Consider the following 17,547-nt stretch of genomic DNA (forward strand, 5'->3'; position numbering starts at 1 on the left):
TTACGCAGTTTCTTCAAGTAGACTCCTCTGCCGTTGCCTAGCATTATGGGAGTTTCAACTGATTATTTCCTAAAATTGTCAAAGTCATTCATTGTTTTAACTTTATTCAGGGAAGATGCCCTTAGGATGATAAAATTTTTTTTAGTTGTAGTCTAAAGGAAAGAAGCAACAGACCATAAGCTAACCTGTCTTAGGATTTTCTATGGGCTATAAGGAGTCCCCAAGTGGTGCAAATGGTTAAGTACCCAACTATTAGCCAAAAGGTTGATGGTTCAAGCCCACCCAGAGGTACCTTAGGAGATAGGCCTGGAAAGCTATTTCTGAAAGTTCACAACCTTGAAAACCCTATGGAGCAGTTGTACTCTGCACACTGGTCACCATGAGTCGGAAATGACAGCAACTGACAACAAACAACCTACGTTATATATTGGTTATTTCATGGAATACTCTGAGGCATGTGGTCTTATTCCCATCTTTACAGATCATGAAATATACTTACAGAGGTTCGAAAACTTGTTCAAATCACTCAGCTAATAGATTGGCAGTGCCAAGAATGAACAGTGTCTGCCCCGACAGTTTAATTTTTAACCAGGTCCCTTTACAGTATTGCTGAGAGGCCATCCTGGTAAAGAAAAAGCCACGCTTGGGGGCACCAGTGTGCTCATAGTCAAGTGCTGTGTGAGAATGAGTGCAATAGCTTTGTTGGAGTGGAAATTTTAAGTTGGGCAATAATGAGAGAGGCTAGTCATCTGAACACGGGCTACAGAATCCTTCAGAGTTTGTTCATACTCCCTACCCTCTGTTCTCCAGCAATCCTGGCCTTTTGTTAAAATAAAAATAAAAAAAAACCCGGTGCCATCGAGTTGATTTTGACTCAAAGCGACCCTATAGGACAAGAGTAGAACTGCCCCCATAGGGTTTCCAAGGAGTGCCCGGTGGATTCAAACTGCCAACCTTTTGGTTAGTAGCTGTAGGTCTTAACCACTACGCCACCAGGGTTTGTTCCTTAACTGGACTATGCTTCCTTAACCACAGGACCTTTGCACATGTAGTTCCCTCTTGCTGGAGGTCTATTCCTCACTTTTTCCTCATACTTAGTTAATTCCCATCCTTTTCAGATCGTTGCTCAGGGACCACTTTGTCAGAGAAGCCTTTCCTGACCATCCCTGTGTCCTCTGCTTTATCCTCTCATAACACCATGTATCTACTTGTTCTTTATTGATCTTATCACAGTTTTAAGCTTATATTTGTTCGTGTAACTGTTTAATGTGTATCTCCACCACTGTTCCCTAAGGTCTATGTCGATATAGATGGTTTCTGACCTGTTTACTACCTTATCTTTAGTACCCAGCCCAGTGCCTGGAACACAGTCGGTGCTTGCTGTGTATTTGCTGGACAAATGAATGAATCAGTGAGTAAATGGAAAATCTGGAAGACCAGACAGGGCATTTGGGACTGAAACAGAATAGCAATCAGGAGACTGTTGAGCACTCACGTGGGGGCTTGCTGTGATGAAGACAGAGGGTGGTGGATTGTTCCACTGTTAAATCCCTGTAGAAGGGATCAGAAGGCAAAGCTTTGTAATGAGGTGCACCCAGGTCGTTTTTGTGGGAAAAGGGAAGGCCTGCATTTAAAATATGGTCACAGAAATCGAAAGGCTCCAGTCCAAGAGAGTGTGGAGAAATGTTAGCTGGGCTGGTGAGGGCATGAGTATAGGAGCGAGAGAAAAGCAGCAGAGATTTTAAGCCTTGAAAATGGGGAAAATGAGATGCCATCTGCTGTACTGGCTTTCCAGGGTGACTGAGCCCAGACTGCATGTGAAGTCATGAGTGTTTCATAGGGCTTGGGGTGAAGCCCCGAACAGAGACTGGGGTGTTCTGGCCAGGCTGTGCAGTTGGGAGTCACTGACACACAGGTGAAGAGTGAGAATTTGTAAACAGCTGAGTGCCCTGCGGAGGGGAGGGAATACCTTACGTTTTTGTGGTATTCCAAAGAGCTTCCTCATCTCTCGTCATGTTGTCTTCAGAGCGGCCTCTTGAAAACGTTAAGTTCTATAGGCCATTTTTGAGAGAAGGAAAACAGTCACTGAGTGATGTGCCCAGTGCCACACAGATAGGAAATGACAGAGCCAGAATCTAAGGACTCAACCAGAGACCCACCGCTCTTCCATCTGGAGGTTGACAGCTGCAGGCTGTAGCATCAACATGCTACAGTCGTTAACATTTTCTGTATCATTTGTTCTATCGAAGGAGAGATTTTTTTTACCCCCCCCTTTTTTTTTGCATATTATGCTGTACATAAAATGTTTTCTGTCATCATCTTTGAATTCCTTTTATAGCACATGTATGCTTTTCTGACCACAGTTTCTGAAATAAAACATTTTTCTCTATATAGGATCACAAATGAGGAAAAAGCAACAGCAACATTGCTGCCACTACCAAAATCTTCCCAGTGGCCAGGCGATACTAGCTTTTGCTCTCTTTAAGAATTTTTCCCAACCATCTGTGTTTCTGCAGGCATCTGTCCGAGTTTCCGTCCTTATCTAAATTAACTGGCGTGACTAGAACCATTGTCAGTACCACTCCTAGGTTTCTGCCTTTTAAATTCATTGGCACTTTTATAAGCATAAAATAATTTTAATGTAGAATTAGGACTGAACTAAAAGTCAGAGTATTATTTTAGGTTATAAGTTGGACAAGGCTTGTGTGTGCTAAAATATAGTGAACCCTTAAAATTATTGAAGTACTGTACTATTTTTTCTATATAACGGTTGCTTAAGTTACAGTGAATTTTCTCCAATACATAGTAGAGATGAGGAAAGGTTAGACCAAACCATCTAGCTTGTGAATACTTCTTAACGATGCTTCATATAACTTAGCCCCCAATACTGTCAATAGTACTACTGTATTGAAAGTTGTGTGTATGTATGTATATGTATATAAATAATTTTTCCTGTTAATCTGCGGTGATAAAACAAAGTCCTTGCTCTAATGGTTCTCGCATACCAGTTAGAAATGGTAGACTCTAAACGCATAAACAAATAGTAAATAAGTAATGCCAGATAATGAAAGATGTTAAGAATTAAGTAAAAGGGGAAGAAGAATGTTGAAGGTGGGTGTAAATTTAAGACCGACTCGACAGCAATGAGTTGGGTTTTTTGGTTTATGGTCAAGAAACACCAGTCCGACAATCCAGATCAGTTATGGTCTTATAGGTCTCCAAGACTTGCTAGGAAGCAGGATGGAGTGCCAACCGAAGCCTCTGAGAAGCTGCCCATAGCTGAGATAAGCATCACTGGGCATCCTCCACACCTCAGAAATGCTGTCAGAGCAAGGAAAGCACATCAGAACCAGGCAGTAGAGCACTTTCTACTGACTAGGCTCAACACCAACCCAACTGGCAAAGGAGAAACGTTATCAGGGACGTTTGTCCCAAAGCAGGGCAATGGATTTGAAGCTTAGACCAATAAATTGATGTCTAGTACAGGAACTAAGGAAAGTACCTAAGGTGTTGTCATGAGTATTTGTGTAAATAGTGGTGCCACTTACAGAGAAGGGGAACCAGGGAGGAGTCATAGGCGTGGGATTAAGAGTTCCCTTTGTCGTGTGTTAATTCTGAGATGTGTAATGGACATGTATACCGTAGGGTCAGTAGGAGTCAGAATCGACCGTACGGCACACAACAACAACAACAACAACAAAGTAGACATTCACGTGAAGCTGTTGGCTGTCCAGATGAATACGTACATCTGGTGCTTAAGGAGCATAACAGGCTACAGAACTTACATTTGGAAGTCACTGAAGTATAGATGGTATTTAAAGCCACGGGCCACACGATGTTACCTAGGGGAAAAAATGTCGTTAGAGAAGCAAACACAGTCTATAAATTTGCAGCTGTGGGAAATAGATTGGCAAATAAATGAGAAGCCAGAAGCAAGTAAGCAAAACTTGATTTCTTCAAGGATTACCTTTTTTTTTCAAGGTTAGAAATGGCCTTGAGCTCACAAAAGTATCATATAGAGCTTCTTAAATGACAAATATGAAACAAAACAGTTTTTCTTTGGTGCCACCGTGAAATATTGACTCTTCCATGGCATCTATCTGCAGTGAATGATAAAGAGATGCCTCAGCTGCACTCTTCCCAGCCGTAGTTCGTACCGTAAAATCTTAGGTGCTAAAGATGCAAAGTTTCTGTCATTTTGATTGAGTTTAAATATCAGATATTTTTAACTTGGAATTTCTGGTACGTTCTACTAGACACCTAAAGTAGACCCAGTGTAGTTTTCTTTCCAGTCGATCATGCTGCCTCTCTTCTAATTACATGTAAAATAATATTAGATTATCCATGGCTGTCCAGTGTATTCTGACTCATAGCAAAACCCTGTGGGGGTTCCAAGGAGCAGCTAATGGGTTTGAACTGCTGACCTTTTGACGAGCAGCCAAGCTTTTAACCATTGCGCCACCAGGGCTCCGTCTGTCCTATAGGGTCGCTATGAGTCACAATCAACTCAGTGGCAACGGGTTTAATATTTTATTAAAAAAAAAAAACAAACTGAGAAGCCAGAATGTTTTCCAGTGTTTTCTCACCAGCAGGTATCAGTCTTTCGGTTGCTCTTCATCGTCAGCAGCATCATCAGTTGTCAGTTTTTGTTTGATGTCTTTTTGTTTCTTCTTCTTCTTTTTTTTAAATTAGCCATTCTAATAAGTATGTAGTGAAATCTTTGTATGACTTTAATTTTTATTTCCCTAATGACTAATGATGTTAAGCAGCTTTTCAAGCACTCGGCTGCTCACTGAAAAGTTGGCAGTTCAAACCTACCTGGCAGCTCTGCGGGAGAAAGACCTGATCTGCTCCTATAAAGATCTGATGGTTAAGATTGTGTGTCAGCTTGGTTGGACCATGATTCTCAGTGTTCATATGTGATCACTCCCATGATTGAATCTGCTCTGAGTAGCCAATCAGTTGAAAGGGAGTTTCCTTGGGGATGTGGCCTACATCCGAATAGAAGCAGACATTCTGGCTTTTTTGCTCACTCTGGATCCTGCAGCCGTCTCCCCTTCGTCTGACCTCTGGTTCTTGGGACTTGAGCTATCAGCTTATCTGCCAATCTTGGGATTCGTCGGTCTTCACAGCCTGTGAGCAGAAGTCCTGCTCTCTGACCTGCCAGTCTTGGGTTCACCAGCCCCTGCAGCGATGTGAATCAGGAGAAGGCTTGCTGTCTCGCCTGCCAATCTTGGGATTCGTTGCTCTTCACAGCCTGTGAACAAGAGCCCTGCTCTCTGACCTGCCTATCTTGGGCTCACCAGCACCTGCGGCTACATGAATCTAGAGAAGCCTCTATCCTGATCCATGGACTTGGGACAGTCCAGCCTCTACTATTGCATGAGCCATTTCCTTGATATAAATCTCTCTCTATATACTTTATGGTTTTGCTTCTGTAGAGAACCCAGCCTAAGAGAAAAGATTACAGCCAGGAAAATTCTGTGGGAAAGTTCTACTCTGTCACGTAGGCTATGTGTTGAAATTGACTCCATAGCACCTAACAACAACAATATTCACTTTAGCAAAGTGTCTGTTCAAATCTTATGCACATTTTTTTCCACTGAGTTATTTGTTTTCTTTTTATTGAGTTTTGGATGCAAGTTCTTTGTCACATATGTGATTTGCAAATATTCTCCCTGTCTACAGTTTCTCTTTTCATTCTCCTAATAATGTCTTAAAAGAGAAGTTTAAAATTTTACTGAAGTCCAATTTATTTTTTTCTGTACACCAGTGACTTGTGGTTTCGATTTCATGTCTGAGAAATCTCTGTCTAATCAAGGTAACAAAAATTCTATCCTCTGTTCTTCTAGCAGTTTTTAATTTTAACTTCAACATGCGAAAGCTGGACAATGAATAAGGAAGACTGAAGAAGAATTGACGCCTTTGAATTGTGGTGTTGGCGAAGAACATTGAATATACCGTGGACTGCCAAAAGAATGAACAAATCTGTCTTAGAAGAAGTACAGCCAGAATGCTCCTTAGAGGCAAGGATGGCAAGACTGCGTCTTACATACTTTGGACATGTTGTCAGGAGGGATCAGTCCCTGGAGAAGGACATCACGCTTGGCAGAGTACAGGGTCAGCGGAAAAGAGGAAGACCCTCAAGGAGATGGATTGACACAGTGGCTGCAACAATGAGCTCAAGCATAACGACGATTGTAAGGATGGCTCAGGACTGGGCAGTGTTTCGTTCTGTGTGCATAGGGTCCTATGAGTCGGAACTGACTTGATGGCACCTAACAACAACAACAGCAACAAAGACAACAACATGTATGTGTATGATCCACTTTGAGTTAATTTTTATAGAAGAAACAAAATATGGGTTGAGGTTCATATTTTTGCATATGGATTTCCAAGTGTTTCAGCACCATTTGTTGAAAAGGCTATCCATTCTTCTTTCCACCTTTGTTAAGAATCAATTGTCTATATATTGTCCATATAGGTAGGTCAATTTCTGGATTCCCTATTTTGTACCATTAGTCAATATGTCCTTTCTCCAATACTGCACTATGTTGTTAACTTTAACTTTATAGTAAATCTTGAAATTGGGTAGTGTGATTCTTCCAACTTTGTTCTTAATTTTCAGAATTGTTTTGAGTATTGTAATTTCTTTGCCTTTTTGTATAAAATTTAGAATAATCTTGTTGAATCCTTGCTAGGATTTTGATCTGGATTACATTGATCTGGAGATCAATTTGGGGAGAATTTATGTCTTCACAATATAGAGTTTTCTAATCCGTGAATATGATCTATCTTTATATTTATTTGTCTTCTTTGAATTCTCTCATTAGTGCTTTGTAGTTTTCAGCATACATATCATGGACATATTTTGTTGAATGTATACATATTTCTTTTTTCCTGTGCTATTGTAAGTGGCCTTTTTTTTTTAATTTGTGAGTTCCAATTGTTCCTTACTAGCATTTAGAAATATAATTAATTTGTATATTGATCTTGTGTCTACAACTTTGCCAGATTCAGTTATTAGTTTAGAAGCTTTTTTGCAGATTCCTTGGAGTTTTCTATATTGACAGTCATATCATCTGTTAATGGATTACTTCATTTCTCTCCAATCCGGGTGCCTTTCATTGCTTTTCCTAGCCTCATTGTACTTATTTGGACTTCCAGTATAATGTTGAGTAGAAATGGTGAGAGCAGACTTGTTTTTGATCTTTGGGGGAAAGCATTCAGTGTTTCAGCACAGAGTCGGATGTAAGCTGAAAGATTTTTTGTAGATTCCTTTGATCAGGTTAAGAAAGTTCCCATCTATTCTTCATTTGCTGAAAGGAATGGATTTTGAATTTTGAAAAATGTCTTTTGTACCTGTTTTGAGATTGTGTATAGTTTTTTTTCCTTTAATCTGTTGATCTAATGAACTATATTGATTTTTCAGTGTTCCATTAGCCTTGCATTTCTGGCATAAACCCCACTTGGCCATTATATATTATCCTTTTTGTGTATCGTCGGATTTGATTGCGTATATTTTATTGAAAATTTTGGTTTCTGCAGTTCTTAGCAATGTTATTCTGTAGTTCTTTGTTGTTCTTGTAATGTCACTGTTTGATTTTGGTATCCGAGTAATAAACCAAAACCAAACCCATGCCATTGAGTTGATTCTGACTCCGAGTGACCCTATAGTACAGAGTAGAACTGTCCCATATGGTTATGTGAGTGATGCTGACCTTATAAAATGAGTTGGGAACGGTTTCCTCCTCTTCTATTTTCTGTTAGAGTCTGTGCAGAATTGGTAGTATTTATTCTTGAAGCGTTTGGTTGAATTTGCCAGTGAAACCACCTGGGCATGATTGTTGTTGTTGTTGACTGTGTTCCATTTTGATAAGGATTTGGGCCTTTAGAGTCCAGCAACCCCAGGTTCACATCTGACTGTGTTAATTTCCCCTGGGGAGACCTTGTGCAAGTTAGCATGTAGTTTCCTCATCTATAAAATGAGTGGTTATGAAGATGAAATAATAATATACATATAGTCATTCAGTACCATACCATTAGTTGCTACTTTTGCATGTATTAATTTATTAAGCAAGAACAACAACAAAAAACCCAAACCCGTTACCATCGAGTCAATTCCAACTCATAGCAACCCTACAGGACAGAGTAGAACTGCCCCATAGGGTTTCCAATGAGTGCATGGTGGGCTTGAACTGCCAACCTTTTGGTTCACAGCTTTAGCTATTTACCACTACGCCACCAGGGTTTCCATTAATTAATACATATAAATTTTACAATGATGATTTGAGGTAAATATAATTCTAATCCTTAATTTACAGATAGTTTACAAACTACTGCAAAGGGAGATTGAGTAATTTACCCAGGGTTTTTCAGGTAATGTGATGGAGTTAGGATTTGAATCGAGGCTGTCTTATTCCAGAGTCCTCACTTTTAAACACTAAGCTGTACCAACTATAATAATGCCTATCTTTTAGGGTGGCTATTATCATTAAACAGGGCGGTGCTTGCAGGCAGCTAATTTTGTGCTAGTGCAAGGTCATGCTTCGAAAATAGATATTATTACTAATAATGTGAATTATTATTTTGAAGGCAAACTACTTTGGAATATTTTCAACCTGAATAGCATGGTGGTATATACAAATAATGAAATACTTTATTAAAGTCCCTTGCAGTGAAATCCAATATGTATTTGGCATACTTTACACAGTGATATTTTGAATATCAAACCTATTATAATTAGCAACTTGAATTCTAGCCCTGCCTCAGCACTATCTTTTTGTGTGATCCTGGTAATTAAACTCTTGAAATGTTGGTAAATCTGTACCCTGAGGATATGAAGAATATCTGTTCTCACCACTTTGACCTAAGCTGTTGAGTTATTTTAGAAAGAATTATCTGAAGGTGCTTTGAAAAGAACAACTAGCGCTGATATTAAATACATTTGAAGGACTAATTAAAAACCATGATCTTTTGTTGCTATATGAATGTTTTGAGATGATTCTGAAGGTCATACTTGCTTTTTGTGTGACTTAGTATGAAGGGACGCCATTTAATTTCAGGTTTTCAGATCTTCTTACGGGTTACTTAGGCTTACCTCATTTTTCTCTTGGCCTTTTGAAGTGGTGACTGCCGTATGCCAAAACTCTTAGATTCATTCCATTTAGCTGAAGATTATAAAGGATCACCTGAAAAGCAGAATCACAACTTCAGGATTTATCTTAAATAGCTTTTTATGATAAACCTTATTATGTCATGAAACATACCACAATACATACCATAATGGCGTAACATACATATGCCATTGATTAAGGCTGGGAATGGTGTGGGAAGATTGGCACATGGGACATTTTGACAAAGGTAAAAAATAAAAAGCTTTCTGTTGGGAATTGCAATAGCTATTGTGCAGAATGTCAAGAGCTAAGGAACAATGCCAATTCTGGGAAAATATAATAATGTGTTGCTTTGTCTTGTGAATTGTAGCTGACTTTGGCCTGGCAAAGCAAAAACAAGAAAACAGTAAACTCACGTCTGTTGTTGGAACGATCCTGTATTCCTGGTAAGGACAATTCTTTCATGACTCTCCAACATCATACTTAACTGGTTTGGACTTTCATGTCTTTTCTTGGCTTACTATGGAAAGAAGATAGTAGAGAAGGAAACTTAATGAGTTTTCCACAATTACCCAAGGAATACACGTGTATAGAATTGTGAAACATTATCTATGTTTAGAAAAAGTCCTCATGGGGAGTTTTTTTAAAAAACTAATTTATAAATTGAAATGATCCTCAGCACATTTTAGGTGTGTTATAGTTGTTGAATGAATCTGTGAATGACTAGTAGACACACTCCGCAATTTGGAACATTTTATTGCTCCTACTTGTATATGATTTGTTTCCTCTCTTTCCACCTGTAAATATTCAAGGTCAGGGAAAGGGCTGTTGTGTGCTGTTACCTATCCCAGCACCTGGCAACTAATAGATGCCGAATACATGTTGAATGAATGATGACGTATATACTGAGATGTTTGTAAAATGGGTTGCTTACAAAGTAGATGAGTGTTCATATTTTGATGAAATGAGACATTTGTAACTCTACTTTAGCATTTTTTGCGGGTTCCTTTGCAATCCATTAATTGTTATGGAGTTAGAGTCATTTTTTGCTGATTATATATCTTTTGTCTAAATCTGTTGTAGTTAGCAAACAGATAAGATAGGCTAGTAGATATAACAGGTTTCAGAGAAATATTCTGAAATCTCATTCAACAGGTCAAGCAACCAAGACACTTCAACCTTTTTTTTTAAGTCTATTGTTTAAAATTGAGTCCTGGGGAATGCATCTTCTTGACGGAGGGTGGAAATCGTTTGGAAGTAACAGCCCCATTTTACAAAGTCCTTTCATACAAGTGTGCAGAGTAGTGTTTTTGGAGGGTGTCTTCAGTTCTCTTGCTAGAAATTTCTTACATCTTTGTTCTTGAAACTAACTTCATGAGAAGAAGCAAAGTCATTGGTGGCCAGGATACCACTGTGACTTGAAAAATGCTATGTTATCTGTACGCTTACCTCTTACCAGTAAGGCTGACCCACCCAGTTCTTGCCACTAGTATTACCTTTCATTTCACTTTGCACTCTTCTTCAGAAATAACGAAAATTTGCTCACAAAAGTGTTAAGTAATCACATATTCCTGAGCAGCTTTGAGTGTCAATCAAAACATAAAACACGAAGTCAAATTTCCGTCAGTACTACTTGGTTTAAACAGATTTATCTTCAGGACTGTGAATTCAGTTTAGAATTGTTAACATGATGGTATCAACTATCGTGTGTGTGGATGTCAGATTCTATTGAATGTCTAGGAAGAAAAGTCAAAACAGGATAACTGTTGTGTTTTATGAGCCCGAAGATGGATTCACTTTTCCCTTTTTAAATTAACTCGATTTAGTGAATTATATCTACTGATATAGATAAGCTGTTATTTCATGTAGGTAGATCATAATTTTTTTTAATACATGTACAAAAATCTTATTACGTTTATCTTTTTATAAAGCCCTTTGTTCTTTCAAATTGTTTAAAGATTCTTTCCACCTTCTACTCCCATCTCCCTTCTTCCCCAGTTGATAGACATGCCCCTTACGTGATGGGTTTTGCCATGAACTTGGGCTCACAAACCATTTTTCTCCTTAGCTTTTGACATCTTCACCTGAGCATGGAGTTAAAAGAACTCAGTCTTAAATTATATTCTGTTACTTTTTTCGTTTGGAATGTAACCTCCTCAGGCAAACCACCCTAGACAGGGCATATTTCCCCTGGTCTACATGCGCCACACACTTCTCCTTCCTTCACACAGTTGAGTTTTATGCGCCACACACTTTTCCTTCCTTCACACAGTTGAATTTTTCATTTGTTTTGTAATTACTGAGGTCTGTTTTGTAAGTTCAGTGAGGGTAGAGGCCACAGTGATTTTGTTGACCACTATCCCCAGAGCCAAACCAAGGGTCCGGTACCTTATAGGCTCATGAAAAAAGTATTTGTTACATGAATGACCCAATAATTACATTAATTGTGAACACTGTCTGAAATGGTGCGCTATGAAGAAAATTGTTCCTCTTCACTGTAACACAATTTTCATTCCCCACTTGTCTCCTGGAAACCCTGGTGGTGTAGTGGTTAAGAGCTACCGCTGCTAACCAAAAGGTCGGCAGTTCGAATCCACCAGGCGCTCCTTGGAAACTCTATGGGGCACTTCTACTCTGTTCTATAGGGTCGCTATGAGTTGGAATTGCCTCAGTGGCAATGGGTTTGGTTGTTTCTCTCTCTCTTTTTATTTTTTTTTTTACTACTCTCCCCCTTGCTGTTCCTTCAAAACTCTCAAAATACTCGTCCCTGAGTAACCTCCCTCCAGATAGCTGTAAAGCTTACCTCCTCACTTCATTCTGGTCTCTGCTTGAATATCTCTTCTGTAGAGGTTTTATCTCATCGCCTGCCTAACACAGCAGCCGGCCTTCAGAATCTATCCCCATATCCTGCTTTACTTTTTTGTAGGATTTGCCTTGCCTTGACATTGTAGTGTATCTTAATTGGTTTGTCATGTGTATCTGCCACAAAAACATAAGCTCTGTGAGAGTAGGACTGTTACCTGTTTTGTTCATGGCTGTTTCCCCAGGGCCTAGAGTAGCACCTGGCACCTACCTGGCAGACTCTTCATAAATATTTTGAATAATTAAACTGAAAGTAAAACATGCGATAGTCCAGTGTGATCAAAAGTCAATGTGCGTTTTTGTTGGGCTCTTGAGTATTTTTAGTTTAAGACAGCAAGTACTTTGATGATAGGGTCTGTTTTATTTTACTTTTTTGCCCATTTATTTATCTTTCTATCTTCCATAGTTACTAGAACAATGAATGATGAGATCAAGTGGGAAGTTATGATTTTTTAAAAAATAAAATGTGTAGTGATTATAAGTTATTCTTCTATGACCTATAAACTGGCCCTGAGGGAAATTGTGGAAGAGGAATTTTCAAAAATAAGAGCATAATTGAAATAAGAATGTAGCGTTCGGCATTGGTCAGCAGAACGGTGGGGTCATTATTAAAGTACAGGCACGAGTCAGACTGCCTGGGTTTTAGAGTTATGAATTATTGAACGTCTCTGTGCCTCAGGTTCCTCACCTTCAATCTGGGGATAATAATAGGGCTCACCTCCTAGGATTGTTGTGAGATTAAATGAGTCGACATGTATCCAGTGCTCGGAACAGTGGCTGGCTGGCACATGGTGAACACTCACTAAATATCAGGGATTGTTAGTCTCTGTTAGTCTGAAGTTTAAAAGGATAGTACTCATTTGAATGCACAAATTGTATCGTGTGTAAGAATCAGATTCCTTTCTTAATAACCACAATGGAGAAGAATTAACGATGCCATGTTTCTTTATAGATCCTTCTCCCTCCCTCTCTCGATATTTCCTCCCTGGGTGCCTGCAATGGTTACTGGTAGGGACCAGAGTGTTTTCAGTGGCCAAGTCCAAGAAGCCGAGGGGCGTGAAAGGAAGGGAAGCTACGCTAAGCATCCAAGGACGGGCGACATAGAGGAACAGAACTTTCTACAGTGGGGCCGCGAGCAGGCAGGGTGGGAGAATGCTTTTACTTGTAATTGCTTCTAATTATGGCTTCTCTGTAGCCCAGGAGGATTTACCTGAATAATATCACCTTCTTCCTGCTTTATAAAGGAGCTCTGGTGGCCCAGTGGTTAAAGCACTTGGCTGCTAACCGAAAGGTCAGCGGTTCTAACCCACTAGCCCCTCCTCGAGAGAAAGCTGTGACAGTCTGCTTCCATAAAGATGACAGCCTTGGAAAGCCTATGGGGCAGTTCTACTCTGTCCCACAGGGTCATTGTGAGTTTGAATTGACTCAATGGCAGTGGGTTTTCTGGGTTTCCTGCTTTATAAATATGTACACACACACACATACATACACACAGAGCTGTTTTTATCACATTATCTGTCTATGTGAGGTAGGAGAAAATTTTGAATGAACTCAGAATATAATTGCACAAATTGATCTCAACACACCTTGAAGACTCAGTGGAATAGATCACTTGGTCTCATAAATTTAATAAACACTGCTAGAGAGCAGATATTAATGATGGCCCGCCCCATAATGTCTAGTGTTGCTAACCAAAAACCAAAATCAAACCCATTGCTGTTGAGTCGATACCAACTCAGAGGGAGCCCTGGTGGTACAGTGGTTAAGCTCTCAGCTGCTAACCGAAAGGTTGGCATTTTGAACCCACTAGCAGCTCCATGGGAGAGAGATGTGACAATCTGTTTCCATCAAAATTACAGCCTTGGAAACCCTATGAGGCAGTTCTACTCTGTCCCATAGGGTCACTATGAGTCAGATTATGTTACTAACTGAGGCTTTTTAACTTATCAAACATAAAGATCTTGCTAAATGGCAGGCATTTATATTTCCCCTACAAATAATTTAATCCTCAAACCTCCCTTTGAGATAGGTGTGACTACCGTAAGTAACCTTTAGGGTGGTTAAGTCATCTTGCCCGGCATCACACAGCAAGTAAGTAGTGGAGCCTGGATTCGAACCTAGACGGCCTGATTCCAGACTCTGTGGCCACCGTGCTATGCTACCTGCTTATGGGATGATGAGTAATAGGGGGGCTGAACTGATGTAGTAAGAGCTGGAAACGTTGCACTAGGTTGATGTCTGCTTCAAGGATATTGTGATTGTTCTTTAGAAAGCACATATTCTAGCCTTTGTTAATACATTTATTATTTTGCGGAGTTTTAATTTTATTCAATCAACAAAAAAATTCTTGTTTTAATTTTTTTTCCCCATTTTTCATTTTTTTTTTTTTTCTGGTACAAGTGTTTTTGTCTCGTTAAATTAATGTGCCTTAGGTGAAAGTTCATAGCTCAAGTTAATTTCTCATTCAAAAATTCATACACGTATTGTTTTGTGACGTTGGCTGCAGTCCCCACACTGTGACAACACACTTAGCCTTGCCACTCAGGGTTCCCTGTGTCCATTTGACCAGTTTCTGTCCCTTCCTGCCTTCTCATCTTGCTTTTGGACGGGAGCTGCCCATTAGGTCTAGTATATCTGGTTGAACTAAGAAGCACGTTCCTCACGTGTATTATTTTTTGTTTTATAGTCCTAATCTTTGTCTGAAGAGTGGGCTTCAGGAATGGTTTCTAATCAATTCGGTATGTTTTTAAAGTTTTAGATCAATTTTAAATACTGGCAGCAGACTTAATAAAGTCCAGAGATACTTTCTGAATTCAAAATGGAAAGTTACATGGTGTTTACAGGAAAGAAAAGAAAAAAATCCAAGTTCAGAGCATTTATTGCTTGATGTAATTTTGACATTAGAGTGTCTTTGAATCTACTGAAACCACAGGAAATCTATGGATGGAAAAAAACAAAAACCAAAACCTTAAAGTATATAGTTAGGAAATATGCTAGTTTTCATTTTGTGTGCCCCTGGCAATGTTAAACTCTCTACTTAGCCAAGATTTAAAAATCTGAATATAGATGTACAATGCCACATACACTATGGATTTTTCAGGGTCTTATTTGCTCTGAACTCCGAGCAAAAATCAGGACAGGGCACTCTGTGATGACTGGCTTTGTCAGTGGAAGCTGTTGCTTCTTTTATCTACTGGTAATTCAAAATCACTTATCTTCAGTTTCTGTACCTCTTTTTTCCTTGCTTTTTTTGAATAGTATTTATTTTCACAAGTAAACATGGATCTGTAAAGAGTGGATTTCTTTCTCCGTAAGTATCTGCTATGTGTCTGTTTTGTCATTTTAAATATTTCATACCAAAATCGTTATGTATTCTGTATTTCCTATTGGAAGAAGACATGAATGAGAACACAGAATAGTCAGATGTCGTACTTTAACGTGTTCTTCTTTGGGGGGTGCTGGTCAAAAGAAATATCCCCATGTACTTACCACAAATCAATTTATTGAAGAAGAAATTCGGAAGAATTATTTGGTGATGGGAAGGTGTGCATTTTGGTTCTCTCGGTGGTGTAATGGTTAAGCGCTCAACTGCTAACTGAGGGGTCAGCAGTTGGAACCCACCGGTCACTCTGCGAAAGAAAAGTGCGGCAGTCAGCTTCTGTAAAGATTACAGCCTTGGAAACCCTATAAGGTAGTTCTGTACTGTCCCGTAGGGTCGCTATTAGTTGGAATGGACTTGACAGCAGCAGGTTTGGTTTTTTTGGTTTTTGGTGTTGCTTTATAATAAATCACTCCAAAATTGAGCTGTTTGAAATAACGAGTATATGTGGTTTTGCCGAGTGAGCAGTTCTCTGTTTTCTCCTGGGTCACTCATTCACTCATTCAGCTGAATTATTGGCTGGGCTGGAAGGTCCAAGATGGTCTCGCGGGTCTGGAGGTAGGTGCTGACTCTTGGCTGGGGCCCCTTAGGCCCCTTTTCCATGTGGCCTTTCATTGACATGACATTGTCCCAGCAACAGTCCCACAGAGCTAAAGCAGAAGGTGCATGGTACCTACAACCTACCCTTGGAAGTCACTTAACACTCCTGTCACATTCTATTAGCCAGAGCAAGTTAAAGCCAACACAAATTCAAGAGATTGAGAAATGGATTACCTCTGGATGGAAGGAGCTATCCAGAATTTGTGGTCATTTTCAGTGAACCATAAGGTAGCAATGTAGTTCAGCCAAAAATAAGCATAGCCCCCTAAGTGGCTTCAGGGGTCAGTAGCTGTGATACAGAGAAATAGTCTATTTTAAATGCTAACATTTGGCATGTTAGCTCCAAATCTCCTCAGCATGAAGTGTAGTGGTCTAGGTCCAATCAGGAAATAGAAATGACACTGTAAGTTAAACAAGGGAAATTTAATATAAGTGATTATTAACTATAATAAAAGAAAAACTATATGATATTGAGGAAACTCTACATGGTACCGTAGGGCTGAAGGAGGGTACTCCAGGGAGGGCACAGCTGGAATGGGTTAAGACCTTGTTGGAGAAAGTGTGGTTCAGCCCACTAGACGGTGGTAAGCTGACCAGACTGGCCGGGCTGGAGCTGGTCTGGAGCTGCTGGGCAAGCAGGAAGCCACCCTGTGCGGTGCTTGTGGGAGAGGTGGGGTCAACAATCCGAAGTGTGTGTGTAGCGGGGAGCCCGGCTGCCTAGGGGCGGAGGGCCTTCAGAGCACACGGGCCACGTGGAGGAAAGAGTGGAGGGCAAAGGAGGGGAGGGTGAGTCCCAGCACTGCACAAGCCAGAGGCCTTCAGAGGTGTGAGCTGAGTGGGTGCTCTGGGTTTTGTACTGGGAGGAGCGCAGAAACATTATCGCTAGGCTGAGGCTGCAGGGTTTCAGAGGGACTGCATTCTGGGCCAGTAACGGGGGCAGGTTCCACTGGATCTTGTTGTTAGCTGCTGTTGAGTCACTCCGATGCGTGGAGAACCCATGTACAGCGACAGAAATTGCTGCCTGGTCCTGAGCCTTGCCCGTGATCAGTTGAGGATCTGACCACTGGGACCCATCCACAGGGTTTTCCTTGGCTGATTTTTGGAAGTAAATCTCATGCCTTTACCGCTTACCCTGTGCTCATGCTGGAAGTTTCAGGGGCCTCTTCCTCCTGTAATGTCCTTCCAGAACTCTCTATAGAGGCAACTCAACATTGTGCTCACTTTAAAGGAGGAATACATAAAGGAATTCCATTGTTTACCACAAAACGAATATTGAAGTGTGCAGTCAGAGCTGAGACAATGACCGGGAAACTGGCACACTGAGGAGCTCCAGGGTTGGGCCCAGCACACCCAAGGACTGGGCACAAGCAAACTAGGACCCTCCGCCTCCATAGTGTGTGCAACATCTTTATTTTCCCTGTTCAGTAGGTGGTCTGCTTCTCTATGTCTCCAGCACTGGTACATCCCCCAAGCATCTTTTAGAGTTGTGTAACTTGAATCTTCATTGAGTTCTATTCTGAATATTCTCAGCATATTTAGGGGAGAGCAGGAGCTGTAGTTGGTCTGGGTTGGAATTTATGCTGGGGGTAG

The 17,547-nt window shown here is 40.3% G+C and overlaps 1 protein-coding gene across 16 annotated transcripts in view; it reads left to right on the plus strand.

The window, feature by feature from the left end:
• The window catches only part of NEK10 (NIMA related kinase 10), a 243,915-nt gene that overhangs the window by 110,621 nt on the left and 115,747 nt on the right, over positions 1-17,547 (plus strand). For all 16 annotated transcript variants that reach the window (XM_049870764.1, XM_049870748.1, XM_049870753.1 and 13 more), the window contains one exon: positions 9,487-9,562. In XM_049870764.1, the coding sequence (XP_049726721.1) occupies positions 9,487-9,562 (76 nt within the window). The remainder of the gene's footprint in view (positions 1-9,486; positions 9,563-17,547) is intronic.

This window comes from Elephas maximus, chromosome 27 (assembly GCF_024166365.1).
Source record: "Elephas maximus indicus isolate mEleMax1 chromosome 27, mEleMax1 primary haplotype, whole genome shotgun sequence".
Taxonomy (NCBI): Eukaryota; Metazoa; Chordata; class Mammalia; order Proboscidea; family Elephantidae; genus Elephas; species Elephas maximus.